The 15000-nt window shown below is 39.0% G+C and overlaps 1 protein-coding gene across 4 annotated transcripts in view; it reads left to right on the top strand.

The window, feature by feature from the left end:
* The window catches only part of Hr39 (Nuclear hormone receptor FTZ-F1 beta), a 224166-nt gene that overhangs the window by 36719 nt on the left and 172447 nt on the right, over window positions 1–15000 (top strand). Inside the window, exon 1 of one of the 4 annotated variants that reach the window (XM_067117169.1) lies at window positions 6373–6494. The exons of 2 other annotated variants lie outside the window; for them this stretch is intronic. In XM_067117169.1, coding sequence (XP_066973270.1) covers window positions 6455–6494 — 40 coding nt within the window. In that variant the 5' untranslated portion in view covers window positions 6373–6454. Of the gene's footprint in view, window positions 1–6372; window positions 6495–15000 lie in introns of those variants that run through there. One more of the 4 variants, XM_067117174.1, reaches the window with a different exon arrangement.

Genomic DNA, 15000 nt, shown 5'->3' with positions numbered 1-15000 from the left:
ACAGACCCAGTGGATCTTCGACAGACCAAGTGGAACACAACAGACCCAAGGGAACCTCGACAGACCCAAGTGGAGCACAATAGACCCAACGGAACTTCAGCAGTCCTAACGGAAGTTCGTACGAGTCCTAACTTCAGTGATAATAAAAACCGCGTAGTTGAAGATGGGTGTCACTGCGCGTGCGCAAGGTTCCTTCCATCTTATACCTAGATTTTGAATTCTCCTCTACCTTCCGTATTCCCATATTTGAATAATCTTCCATTTCAGGATGCCTTTTGATAATTTGAGTCTGAGTTGGTGGAGGCCACTTCATTGCTCGAAAAAATTACAAGAGTTTACAGGGAACATATTTGCAGTGCCTGCAAGCAGTGAGGAAAACAGTTGCTTACAGTATACGTATTCATGTTGTGGTCTCCTGCCATTATCATAAACTACGGTTTAAGACAAGTAAACAATGCGCTGAAGTTTCTTCGGCGCAATCGAGTTTTCTGTACAGCCGCTACAGCGAATAGTCAAGGCCACCGAAAATAGATCTATCTTTCGGTGATCTCGGCATAATGCTGTATGAACCGCGGTCACTGAAACTTTAACCACGGCCCAGTGGTGGTCTGTCCTATATCGTTGCCAGACGCACGATTATAGCTGACTTTAACCTTAAATAAAATAAAAACTACTGAAGCCAGAGGGCTGCAATTTGGTGTGTTTGACGATTGGAAGGTGGATGATCAACATACCAATTGGCAAGCCTCTAGCCTCAGTAGTTTTTAAGATCTGAGGGCGGACAGGAAAAATGCGGACAGAAAAAGTGCGGACGGACAGACAAAGTTTATAGAAAAGTTTACAGAAAACTAAATTCACGGTCATGTAATGGTTTGTACATAATGAATGGTAAAATCTTAGCAAATGATTTTCGTTTTAGGATTTCATGAATGGGGAACGTAGGGTAGATTTGAAGAACTTTGTCTATGACGGAGGAAACTTTCTACTGACAGCATCCTAATTCTATTTTTAGATTATCACCAAAAATCAATGCAAGTGGTTTATTATTATTATTATTATTATTATTATTATTATTATTATTATTATTATTATTATTATTATTATTATTATCAAACGGAAGTTGGGGTTTTAACCATTACTATTAACTCTGTGGTTACGAAAATGAATGAGTCTTTTTTTTTATTTTTTTATTTTTTTTACATTTTTGGCAATGTACCAAGATTTGCACGCAAAAGAAAGGTGTATAATTTTAGTGTATTATTTTATCCTCAGTTTCCTGTGCTTGCACGTTGCTCTGGGGGGAATTAAGAGTTTGCTTTGGTATGCTTTCATACAAAATTTTGCACTGCTTTCTCAAGGCCCCAAGGAATAGATGATTCAGCCAAATCCGAAAGTACGGTGACAATGTAGTCATCCATTGCCGAGAATAGATTCGGAATTTAACTTCACTTCTTTATATTTTAATCTTTTTTCATAGCTGGCATTCACAGCAGAAAGCATCTTATAGGGCAGGGCCGTCCAACCCCATGGCCCCCGGGCCAGAAGTGGCCCGTTTGATTTTGAAAGTGGCCCGCTAGAGAAAAATTAAGTAAAAGTATATTTCTTTTTTTATGTCATGAAGATTTCTTATTTCTAAATTCTGATTAATTATATATATATATGTATATATATATATATATATATATATATATATATATATATATATATATATATATATATATATATACATATATATATGTATACATATATATATGTATATATATATACATATACATATACATAAACACACACGTACATACATGCATACATACGTACACACAGGTGGCCCACATGACTTTTTTTTTTTGCTTTTTCAAGAGTGCCCCCTCAAACTAAACAACTTGGAAGCCCTGATATATACGGTAGTGTAAGACGTTACGTCCCTTCGAAGCATCGTATTTTCACTTCCTTCTTTGCGCGGAAGAGATCGGTGTTCTGCTCCGTCACAAAGAACACCACCGGGCGAGTTCACAGCATTGATCCAAGAACACAAACACGCTGGCGTTCCTCTGTTCTGGCAAAGGTAGCTCGTGGAACAATGACTGGTCCTCTTTCCCCCAATTCGTCCACCATAACCTTGCAAAAGGTCAGGGTCACAAAAAAAAAAATAATAAAGAAATTAGAAAGAGAATCTGACATAAAACTGCTTATATAGTTTTATGGGTTTTTAATATTTCGACTATGAGGCATTAAGTTAATAGGGTTTAGATACTCCTTTAAAAAGGGTTGAAGGGTTTAGGTACCCCTTCAAAAAGGGTTGACGTTGCTTTTTTTTTAAAAGGTTCACGACGCCTTCAAAAACCACAGGCTTTGCAACGCCAGTGTCGACGCGAGATCTGAAAAAGTCACAAAGGAAAACAAATAATCAGCGGTTTATTCACACCTGTTAATTAAGAATGGGAAATTGGCCATTTTTTGCAATTAGAGGATATTCTTGTCTTCCAGTTTTACCTATTCTCTCTCTCTCTCTCTCTCTCTCTCTCTCTCTCTCTCTCTCTCTCTCTCTCTCTCTCTCTCTCTTGAGGTCAGCCAGTCCCTTCGTCGCCAGCGATTATGACTCAGCTCCGATCCCCATGCTACCTCCCCCTCCTCCTCCCCCTCTTCCTCCTCCTCCTCCCTCCCCCACGTCCCGACCACCAGCCGTATACCTCCCTTTACTCATGGGACTCACCCCCTGGGACTCACCCCCTGGGATTCACCCCCCGGGGGGAGGGGGCCACCTCCGTACTACGCCTGAACCCTCACTCACTCGCTATATACTCCTTTTCCTTCGCTTGGGCCCGGGGTGTTTCACCACCACCATCACATGGCGCCGAAATCAAGGGAGTGGCGCCCCCTTCTTCTTCTTCTTCTTCTTCTTCCTCTTCTCATTCTTCTTCTTCTCCTCCTCTCCTTTTTAGTAGCTCACGTGCTTCGCGGAGGTTACGGTGGCCCATGCAATCGCTGTGGTCTTCGTAGCTGTTTTGAGTTTGTGTGAATAAGGAGTCCAGGAGAAGAGGCGTGAGAGAGAGATACAGAGAGAGATATATAGAGAAAGATTATCATATTCGCCGCTTCTTCTCTCTCTCTCTCTCTCTCTCTCTCTCTCTCTCTCTCAACGTTTTAATAATGTGTAGACAGAGAGAAAGATTATTATTCGCCGCTGCTTCCTCTCTCTCTCTCTCTCTCTCTCTCTCTCTCTCTCTCTCTCTCTCTCTCTCTCTCTCTCTCTCATGAAATTCGTTGGATGAAGTGATCGCTTTCTCTCTCTTGCAGTCGCTCGGAAAGTGCGACTGATGTCGCTTGACTGAGGGCGATACCAGTCCCGGGATTCATACGTGTTTAAACCGTGTTTGTGTTTGTGGCTGTACGTGTTTGTGTCTTGTTGCAAAATTGATAATAATGATGATGATGATGATAGCAAAGTGGAATTCTAGTGGATGAGTAATGGACAAATCAAGTCCATTGGAAAATAAGTTCAGTAACGATAAAATGAGAAACTATAATATAATGATATGTAATTATTATTATTATTATTATTATTATTATTATTATTATTATTATTATTATTATTATTAAGTGCAATTACATAAGTGTAATAATCAGTTAAGGTATTAGGAAAATATCCAACCCAGGATTTACGAAAGCAATTCTCTTTTAACTCGCTATGAGAGAGAGAGAGAGAGAGAGAGAGAGAGAGAGAGAGAGAGAGAGCGTATTCTTCCGGAAATCCCCCGGGAGACGCTAGTGGATTATTACCAGGCAGAGTACGAAGGGAAGGTGGCATCTACTATTAATTCTACTACTACTACTATTACTGCTAGTACTATTACTACTACCAGGTCTAAACCCCCACCCAACTCCTACCGACTATCTAGTACTATCTACCAAACGCTACTCCCACCAATACCCCCACTCCCCCCCCATTGTCCATTTTCCATCCTGACTTGGTTGCAAATTGAACGATCAATACCTGCACCTGTTAAAACGATCGAAGAAAATAAGGTTGGAGCTGATGGAAGTACTCGAATACACACACACACACACACACACACACACACACACACACACACACACACATACACACATACGCACAAACCGTTTTCTCTCCAGAGTTTATAATAAGACACTAGACTCAGTGGGTAAACAGGTAGAAAGTATATTTATCGTAAATATATATAATTATATAAATTATATATATATATATATATATATATATATATATATATATATATATATACAGGATTAGGGGTGCTAGCGAGGAGGGGTGGGGGGGAAGGCGTACTCTGTGACTGGATAAAGTGCTCTCTCTCTCTCTCTCTCTCTCTCTCTCTCTCTCTCTCTCTCTCTCTCTCTCTCTCTCTCTCTCGTGTGTTTTAACTACTTCTGTGACCACTGTGACTCGGACAGAAAGAATTTCAAAAAAAAGGAAAAGAAATTCAATTGCAAATCTACATTTTTTATAGATGGCGTTCCCCCATTAGAAAAGACCAAAAGGCATCTCCGCTGAACAAAGAAAATAAAGACAAAAATATTGTCTGAACAAAGACAATATAAAGACAAAAATATTGTATTTCTACGATACGTGCTCAGGTGTGTGTCTGTGTGTGTGTCTGTATGGGGGAGGGGAGGGAGGGTGGTCCGTCTCCCTTGCAACAATAGACGTATCTTTTATCGATTGCGTGAAATGCACTGCACGGCCGAGCCGAGGAGAGCCGTGCAGGGATCTGACTTCAGCCAATTGCACGAATCCGTGCTGGCTTTCAGTGTACGTGAATGTGGTGCTGTTACTGACTCGCTTTTGCACGAAAACTTCAGAAACTCGGGAAGCCAAAAATGGAAGTTTGTGATCAGTAGGCCTAGTGGTGGAAATCGAAATGGTGCGCTTATTATTATTTTGATTGTGTATGTGATCATCCAAGTGTTTGTTTGTTTTTATTTCTGTTTGTGTTTGTGAGAATTTATCGCATACTGCGTTCGATAAACTTGTAAAGGAGTGACTTTGTCCCGAAATTCTCTGAAGACGGTCTAGGGAGCGCGAGCGATTTTAGCCCGCGTTGTGAAAGGGTGATTGCACCCGCTAAGAAGGAGAAGAAGAAGAAGAAGAAGAGGAAGCGTTCGATAAAGTGTAGTAAGAAAAACATCATCACTAAGACATTGATTTCTTTTTGTCTCTCTATTCCATTTATTTTCTTCTCTATTCTACGTTTATCTATTAACTAGCCGCTGTCATTCCTTTCCCAAATTCCTCAAATTCCTCGCGGCTGCATTAATGCGTCTACGCTCCGATATATTTTCTAGAACCGTTCCTCATTCTCTTGACACCGGGCTCGCCGCCCCCCCTTCTGCCATCCCTCCAGGATCCCCCTACTTACCCACAAAGCCCCCCCCCTCCCCCACGCCAGAGAAGGCGATCCGCCCCCCCGCCAGAGGAGGATATCGGTCTAACAGAAAACGGAAAACTCAAAACTATTGTCAGTGTTTGTGTGTGTCAGGGGAGGGGGGGGGTGCGTTCTCGAAACCTCCTCCATCCCAGCTACACCCACTTCGTTAACGCGTCTTGTATCCCCCCCCCACCCCGCCCCCACTTCGTAATCGGGTCTTTGTATCTCCCCTTCCCTTGTTTTGTAACTTTCAAATCTGCACCTGCATTTGCGCCTCGGTCCTAAACGTCATACCCATTTGTCTCACCTTTCCCCCCACCCCCCGCCCCCGCCCCCGCCCCCGCCCATTCCTTCCTTCCCACCCGCAACCGTCGGTTTGTTTACCGCCAGGTGTCTCGGGTGGAATAATCTCTCTCTCTCTCTCTCTCTCTCTCTCTCTCTCTCTCTCTCTCTCTCTTTTTCTTTCCATTTCTGATTTTTGTTTATTATCACATTCCATTGTTTTATTTTGCTCTCTCTTATTCTCTCTCTCTCTGTTAACTTTTTTTTTAAGCATTCGTCCATTTCTGATTTATTTGTTTATTATCACATTCCATTGTTTTATTTTTCTCTCTCTCTCTCTCTCTCTCTCTCTCTCTCTCTCTCTCTCTCTCTCTCTGTTATTTCACTTTTTGCGTTTTTAAGCATTCGTCCATTTCTGATTTATTTGTTTATTATCACATTCCATTGTTTTATTTTGCTCTCTCTCTCTCTCTCTCTCTCTCTCTCTCTCTCTCTCTCTATTTCTCTCTTTCTCTCCTCTTTTTTCAATCTCTTGTTTTATTTTGTCTCTCTCTCCTGAATTTTTATTTTTTGAAATTCGTCCATTTCTGATTTATCTGATTTATTTGTTTATCACATTCCATTGTTTTCCCCTCTCTCTCTCTCTCTCTCTCTCTCTCTCTCTCTCTCTCACAGACACGCACATACACACAGGCACACAAACCTAGGCACTTGCACTCACGCGATTGCACAGAGTGCCACTAATCACCGGCACTTGTGTACCTCCAGGAATGCAGCTGGCCAGCGCCCCTGGAGTCTTAAGGTCTCAATGTAAGTTGATGAAAAAAAAAAGGAATTCTGTTCATTTTTACACTTTTGGAAAGTTCCAGTTTTCCATCGCAAAGTTACAAAGCTTTTTTTATATTTTTCTTTAAAATTCTTTAATGGAATAGGTCTAGAAGGTGCCTTTTCTGTTTGCTAGCTCAGCAGTTTTAGTTTTCTGAAAAAGAACCCTGTTGTGCCGGCTTTGTCTGTCCGTCCGCGCTTTTTCTTTCCGCCCTCGGATCTCAAAAACTACCGAGGCTAGAGGGCTTCAAATTGGTATGTTGATCATCCACCCTCCAATCATCAAACGTACCAAATTGCAGCCCTCTAGCCTCAGTAGTTTATATTTTATTTAAGGTTAAAGTTAGCCATAATCGTCCATCTGGCAACGATATAGGATAGGCCACCACCGGTCCGTGGTTAAAGTTTCATGGACCATTGCTCATACAGCATTATACCGAGACCACCGAAAGATAGATCTATTTTCGGTGGCCTTGATTATACGCTGTACGGAAAACTCGGTTGCGCCGAAGAAACTTCGGCGCATGTTTTACTTGCATTATTCGACACCGCTAGACCTATGGGAGTTGTTATTATTATTATTATTATTATTATTATTATTATTATTATTATTATTATTATTATTTGTGTCATCCGTGACGAGCATACAGTTTTGTGAAGTGAGTTGACAGAGAATTTGAGAGAAAGAATAAAAGGAAAAAGCAAATAAGGAGATAGGAATAGAAATGAATAGACGATACAGTTTAAGTCTGATAGAACATTTTTTTGTGCAATAGATTCTCTTATGATGTGTTGCCACTTCTGGTCCAAAATGCTAAATATATCTTATTTTTCCACCTCTCAATACATATATATGTATGTATATATATATATATATATATATATATATATAGAGAGAGAGAGAGAGAGAGAGAGAGAGAGAGAGAGAGAGAGAGAGAGAGAGAGAGATTTATAATATATCCATAGTATATAAATCATTCTCACTTTTATATTATCTCCATTCTTATTCCACCCTGAGGCGTAGAGTGCAGAAAGTACTACTCTTGCGGTTTCCAATAATTATTTGGGAATATGAGAGAAAGGGAGAGAGAGAGAGAGAGAGAGAGAGAGAGAGAAGAGGAATAATAATGATACTGGTGTGTGTAAGAAATTCTTTGATAAAAGTATACCTCTCTCTCTCTCTCTCTCTCTCTCTCTCTCTCTCTCTCTCTCTCTCTCTCTCTGCTTAAATATCAAAAAAATGTTTCAGTAGACCTTACCCCACCCCTCCCTTCCCCTAAATAGACATGGGGGGTTGATATCTTGTTTATGGTAACGCATTTTTGTTGAATCTCCGGTCATTATGATTGTCTTTTGCCTATCAGCTGATTTAATTTTTATGATTTTCTTTTGCCTATCAGATGATTTAACTTATGTGATTTTATTTTGCCTATCAGATGATTTGATTTATATGACTTTCTTTAGCCTATCAGATGATTTAATTTATATGATTTTCTTGTGCCTATCAGTTGATTTAATTTATATGATTTTCTTTAGCCTGTCAGATGATTTAATTTATATGATTTTCTTTAGCCTATCAGTTGATTTAATTTATATGATTTTCTTTTGCCTATCAGATGATTTAGTTTGTGATTTTCTTTTGCCTATCAGATGATTTAACTTATATAAGATTTTCTTTTGCCTATCAGATGATTTAATTTTTATGCTTCCTCTTTCCTATCAGTAGATTTAAATCACTTTCTAATCGTTGATACTCAATTATAAATTCGTATAACTCTTCTCTTTCATTACATCCAGTGGTTCTCAATTTTATTTCAGTGATGGCACCCTAACTAATTTAATTACTACCATGGCACCCCTCTTCACCATCCCATAGCGTGAATTAACTTCTAATTTAATGAATAAAATTATTATCCATATTCAAGCTAAAATCAGCCCACTATACATTCAGAAATATACTGCACAAAGAGCATATCAGAGTTGACTCACTGATGATAATTATATGACGACTTCTGCAAATTTTTTTTTCTAGGTCCCAAAGTGAAAACCTGTAGGCATTATTTTTAAGGTTCTTTACAGCGTCCCTTAGGCCCCTAGCTGCAACCCCTTTCATTCCTTTTACTGTACCTCCGTTCATATTGTCTTTCTCCCATCTTCCATTCCTCAACCCTCTCCTAACAACTGATTCATATGCATCTTTCGAACCTTTTTTTTACTCTCAATTTCGCCTTTCAGCGCTGAATGATATCATAGGTCCCAGCGCTTGACCTTTGGCATAAATTCTAAATTCTGTTCCATTCTATTCTTTTTGTCATTTCTTCCTGTAATACGTCGATGTGTCATTTCTGTCTGTCATTTCATTGCAGCTGATGTAGGAATTGCAACTGATGTAGGAATTACAACTGATGTAGGATTGCAACTGATGTAAGAATTGCAATTGATGTAGGAATTACAACTGATGTAGGATTGCAACTGATGTAAGAATTGCAATTGATGTAGGAATTTAAACTGATGTAAGAATTGCGGCTGATGTAGGAATTGCAGTTGATGTAGGAATTTAAACTGGTGTAAGAATTGCAACTGATGTAGGAATTTAAACTGATGTAAGAATTGCAACTGATGTAGGAATTGCAGCTGACGTAGGAGCTGCAGCTGATGTAGGAATTGCAACTGATGCAGGAATTGCAACTGATGTAAGAATTGCAACTGATGTAGGAATTGCAGCTTATGTAAGAATTGCAACTGATGTTAGAATTGCAGCTTATGTAAGAATTGCAACTGATGTAGGAATTGCAGCTTATGTAAGAATTGCAACTGATGAAGGAATTGCAACTGACGTAGGAATTGCAATTGGTGTCAGAATTGCAACTGACGTAAGAATTGCAATTGGTGTCAGAATTGCAACTGATGTAGGATTTGCAAATTATGTCAGAATTGCAAATTATGTCAGAATTGCAACTGATGTAGGATTTGCAGCTGATGTAGGATTGTAGGCTAACTGATGTAAGAATTGCAACTTATGTAAGAATTGCAACTGATGTAGGAATTGCAACTAATGTAAGAATTGCAACTGATGTAGGTAATTGTAACTGATGTTAGAATTGCAACTGATGTAGGAATTGCAACTAATGTAAGAATTGCAACTGATGTAGGTAATTGTAACTGACGTTAGAATTGCAACTGATGTAGGATTTGCAACTGATGTAGGAATTGCAACTGATATAAGAATTGTAACTGATGTAGGAATTTCAACTGATGTAGGAATTGCAACCGATGTAGGAATTACAGTTGATGTAGGATTTGCAACTGATGTATGAATTGCAACTGATGTAGGAATTGCAACTGATGTAAGAATTGCAACTTGCGTAAGAATTCCAACTGATGTAGGAATTTCAACTGATATAATAATTGCAACTGATGTAGGAATTGCACCTGACATAGGGAATTACAACTGATGTAGGAACTGCAACTGATGTAAGAATTGCAACTGACGTAAGAATTGCAACTGATGTAGAGATTGCAACTGACTTAGGAACTTCAACTGATGCAAGAATTGCGACGGATGTAAGAATTACAACTGATATAAGAATTGCAATGAAGTAGGAATTGCAACTGATGTAAGAATTGCAACTGATGTTGTCTGATTATCCAACGGACGTTCGAGACTTCCCACTGATCCTTCCACGGGAGAATCCCCAGCGGACTCCTGGAAAACGTCCCTCTCCCCGCCCCGCCCTCACTCATTCCCTCCCGCTGCACCGCCGTCGGGAAAAACCAACCCTCTCTCCGTTCCGTGTCATGGGTGCCTTCCGACGTGACGTCACGACTCCCAGCAGCCGCCTGAATGGCAGGCGGCGGCGGCGGCAGCGGCCGGTGGCGTTTCCCAGAGTCACGTGATCTCGTCGAGCCAATGGGACGACAGAAAAATGGGAAGACAGTTACGAAAGGAATGATTAACCTTTCTGCCTTTTAGAGGGAAAGCATTTTTTTTTTTTATTATTATTCTTTTGTAATTCTTTTAATTCCTCTCACGTGTCCGGGAATGATGCCTGAAGAAGTCAGTAAGTAATAAGACTTCACGCCGGGATTGTTTTCCATTCGGGAGCGCTTGTTTTTCCCCGGAGATAAGTCAGCTGTAGTAGAGCAGCTCTCTGGATACAATTCTAAAGAAGCTCTCTACTTCTACGACAGGACTCTGTTCAACCTTTGTAAAGTTATCGAGGTCGTTCAATCCTCCTCTTTTTTTTTAACTCGTCTTTGATGGTGTGCACAATGTAGCTTCGAAGGCCGCCATCATTAGGGCTTCGACAAACAACGGCAACAAAATAATCTCCGTCGGATCCGTGTTGACAAAATGTTCGCGGGTGGTGATAATAGTTCTGATCTTGAACGGCCGGCCGGCCGGTTCCTGCGCATGCGCGGACTCCTAGCTTCATTCACTAGATGAGATGAAACGGGGAAATACAAAAAAAAAAAAGTTATCAAATGAAATCTTTCCATTCAGGTGACAGGTAAACGTGAGTGAGGACGAGCGAGCAAGTATGACCTTTAAGTTGGCATTGTGGTACCGCTGGTGATGCTTATATAAATATAAATATGAACACGTTTATGAAACGCTGTTTCTTTTTCTTTTTTTTATTTATTCTGCAACCTCCGGGCGATGCCAAGAGAGAGACAGACAGAGAGTTGTATATGCGTTTGTAAAAACAGCTTCTCTTCTCGTGGGGGAAGAGGGGTTGTGGGGGATAGTAGGTATTATCGTTCATTCATTTCGACTTGACGTCATCTGTTTTATAAACGAGATTCTGCTCTCTCGAGAAAAGCGATTATTGATAATATAATATATTATAATGCCGTTACGAAACGGAGTGTGGGTTGGGATTTTGAATGGGGAATAATGTCGGAATATTGAGGGAGGTAATTCGCGATTGATTTTACGTAAAAATTATCGCAAGATTTTTCATTAATTGTCATTAACAGACGGTTATATATAACTTATAACTTGCCGGTTTTATACCTTGATCACTGTCGACATTACATACATACATACATACATACATACATACATGCATGCCTACATACATACAGAAAAGCCGTCTTCATGCATACATTTTTATACAGATTTGCCTGTATAAAAATTAATAAATACAAAACAAATTATAAACACACAAAGTAACAAAATAAATATAAAAAATTATAAACACGTCAGGGCATTCACAGCTGTCTGCTTAAACACATTCATTTTTAGTTTTGTGTAAAAGAAAACTGTTGAGATGGCTTCGTCTGTCCGTCCGCACTTTTTCTGTCCGCACTTTTCTGTCCGCACTTTTCTGTCTGCACTTTTTTCTCTCTGCACTTTTTTCTGTCCGAACTTTCTCTGTCCGCACTTTTTTCTGTCTGCACTCTTTTCCTGTCCGCACTTTTTTCTGTCCGCCCTCAGATCTTCAAAACTACTGAGGCTAGAGGGCTGCAAATTGGTATGTTGATCATCCACCCCCCAGTCATCAAGCATACCAAATTGCAGCCCTCTAGCCTCAGTAGTTTTTATTTTATGTAAGGTTAAAATTAGCCACAACCGTACGTCTGTCAACGATATAAGAAAGTCCACCACCGACCGATGGGTAAAGTTTCATGGGCCGCGGCTCATACAGCATTATCCCGAGACCACCGAAAGTCAGATCCAGTTTCGATGGCCTCGATCATCCGCTGTAGCGGCTGTACAGAAAACTCGATTGCGCCGAAGAAACTTCGGTGCATTATTTACTTGTTTTTATTTTATTTTTTTATTTGTCATTATATTATTTTACAATGAAATCCTTTCCGCGTTGTTTTGACGAAGCGGGTCAACAGAACAATTACCGTTGACACAAATGGAAACAGATTTCTGGAATGAAGAAAAAAGGTCGTTGAACTTACCGTAGAAACGCCATTGACGATTCCCACTCGCAAAAGAGATAGGTACAAGAATTTTCAAAGAAAAATATGAATAGCCGAAGAAAAGGGGAGACCAGTAGGGGAAAATTTCCCCTAGGTGTTTACTGATTTTACTGTTTTGGAAAAAAGAGAATTGTTCTTTTAATATAAAGAACGCCATATTGTTTAGAAGTTTGAATTTCAAGTGAATGGCCCCTGTGGTGAGCTTGTTCCATATGAATAAGGTTCATGTTCTTTATAATAATAATAATAATAATAATAATAATAATAATAATAATAATAATGATAATAATAATAATAATAATATTAATAATAATAATAATAATATTCTTTCGGAGTTTGAATTTCAGGTCAGTAGCACCTGTGGTGGGCTTGTTCCATATGAATAGGGTTCATCTTCTTTATAATAATAATAATAATAATAATAATAATAATAATAATAATAATAATAATAATAATAATAATAATAATAATAATTTCTTTTGAAGTTTGGGCTTCAGGTCAATAAGGCAGTGGTTATAATAATAATAATATGAATAATAATAATCTTAATAATAATAATAATAATAATAATAATAATAATAATTTTTATGAGAGATAATATTAACAGTTTGGGAGGTTACGAATGTAATTTTTGCTTCTGCTGATGTTGACATCGGGTGGTTTCGGTAATTTTTACGAAAATGCATTTTCAATATCTGTTTATCTGTTCTGAAGCTCTCTCTCTCTCTCTCTCTCTCTCTCTCTCTCTCTCTCTCTCTCTCTCTCTCTCTCTCTCTCTTCTTAATAAATCCATTTTCAATTTATATTTCCGTTTTGATTTCTCTCTCTCTCTCTCTCTCTCTCTCTCTCTCTCTCTCTCTCTCTCTCTCAAGTTCCTCGTTGGACGAGTCAGTATAGTTCTCGGCTAGCACTCTGCTGGGCCCGCGTTCCAGTCTCCGGCCGGCCAATGAAGAATTAGAAGAATTTATTTCTGGTGATAGAAATTCATTTCTCGATATAATGTTGTTCGGATTCCAGAATAAGCTGTAGGTCCCGTTGCTAGGTAACCAGCTGGTTCTTAGCCACGTAAAATAAGTCTAATCCTTCGGGCCAGCACTGGGAGAGCTGTTAATCAGCTCAGTGGTCTGGTTAAACTATGGTATACTTTACTTCTCTCTCTCTCTCTCTCCGTTCCAGCAACTCCTTCATTTCGGCTCACTCCAGGATTCCACTGAGAGCAGTCAGTCAGCTGAACGACTGACTGACTCTGTTGGCCTGTTATAGGCCTTATTGTGACCCCACCTCCTCTGACACAAAACTCCCTGCGTCTGGTGTTCATTTATATATTTTTTTTTTTTTAGGAAAGAGGAGAGAGAGGTTGGTGAGTTATTGTGGGGAAGGGAGATGGGTGTGGGGGGTTGGTTTCAAAAAATCTTCACAGAAGGTCGATTTCAGCGCTAGATAGAGGGTTTGAAATATCATTGGTGACCTAAAGTTTCAAGTGATATATTCCTTTGGGAGGTTAGTTTATCACTTATGCAGCCAGAGGTATGTGTATGTATATATATATGTGTGTATGTATATATATATATATATATATATATATATATATATATATATAATATATATATAATATATATACATATATATATATATTTATATATATATATATATATATATATATATATATATATATATATATATATATATATATATATATTTATATATATATTATATATATATATATATATATATATATATATATAATTTATTTATATATATATATATATGTATTTATATGCATGCTTGCACCTCACCCAAGCTCACTTCCACTGTAAGTGCACACAAAAATGAATGAATTAAGAACACTTAGAGACAAGCAAACGCACATTATTATCTTTAATTAATAATAAAAAACGCTTCTCAAATCGCATCACGGCATATTTCCAAGTACCGAAAGAAGAAGTCCTGGAACCAGACGAGTGACGCTGGAATGCTGGAATCAGTCATTGTGTTATCCGTCCTAGCTTTAATGTTATATATATAAATAGACTCTGGTTCTCGCGCATGCGCGCGCGTGTTTTTCGACGCTTGACAAAAGCGGACAGGCAGCTAGCTATCAGTTACAGTCAGCTAGCTGAAGCCACGATTGCTTGCATAGACTTTGATGTTTATATATGTCAGAGGTGATCAGATGATTCTCCTCGCAATGATTATTATTATTATCATCATTATCATTATGATTCCAGATTAAATGCTATTTTGAGAGGCCTTCTGTGTGTCGCAAGGCGACCTTCCTTCGCTCTCATTAAATAGAAACATATATATACGTTTGTTGTCAGTTGTTATGCCTTATCGAAATAGCAAATTTTTTTTTTTTTTTAAACCCGACTCGGGCGCGCCACAAAGGATTAAATTTAGACGGCGGCCGAAGTCATTCAGGAATACGTATCGTTTGCATGGCTGTGAGGGCCTGTTATGTTATGTTATGCGGGGCTAGGCGTAATTAAGGTAACGCGGCGGCGTCGCTGTTTTTCGGAGGTTTGGGGGAACGTCATGTAACCCAGTGGTTCCA

This window comes from Macrobrachium rosenbergii, chromosome 2 (assembly GCF_040412425.1).
Source record: "Macrobrachium rosenbergii isolate ZJJX-2024 chromosome 2, ASM4041242v1, whole genome shotgun sequence".
Classification (NCBI taxonomy): Eukaryota; Metazoa; Arthropoda; class Malacostraca; order Decapoda; family Palaemonidae; genus Macrobrachium; species Macrobrachium rosenbergii.
The sequence above is the reverse complement of the archived record's forward strand: the minus strand, read 5'-3'. Positions and strand labels throughout refer to the sequence as shown.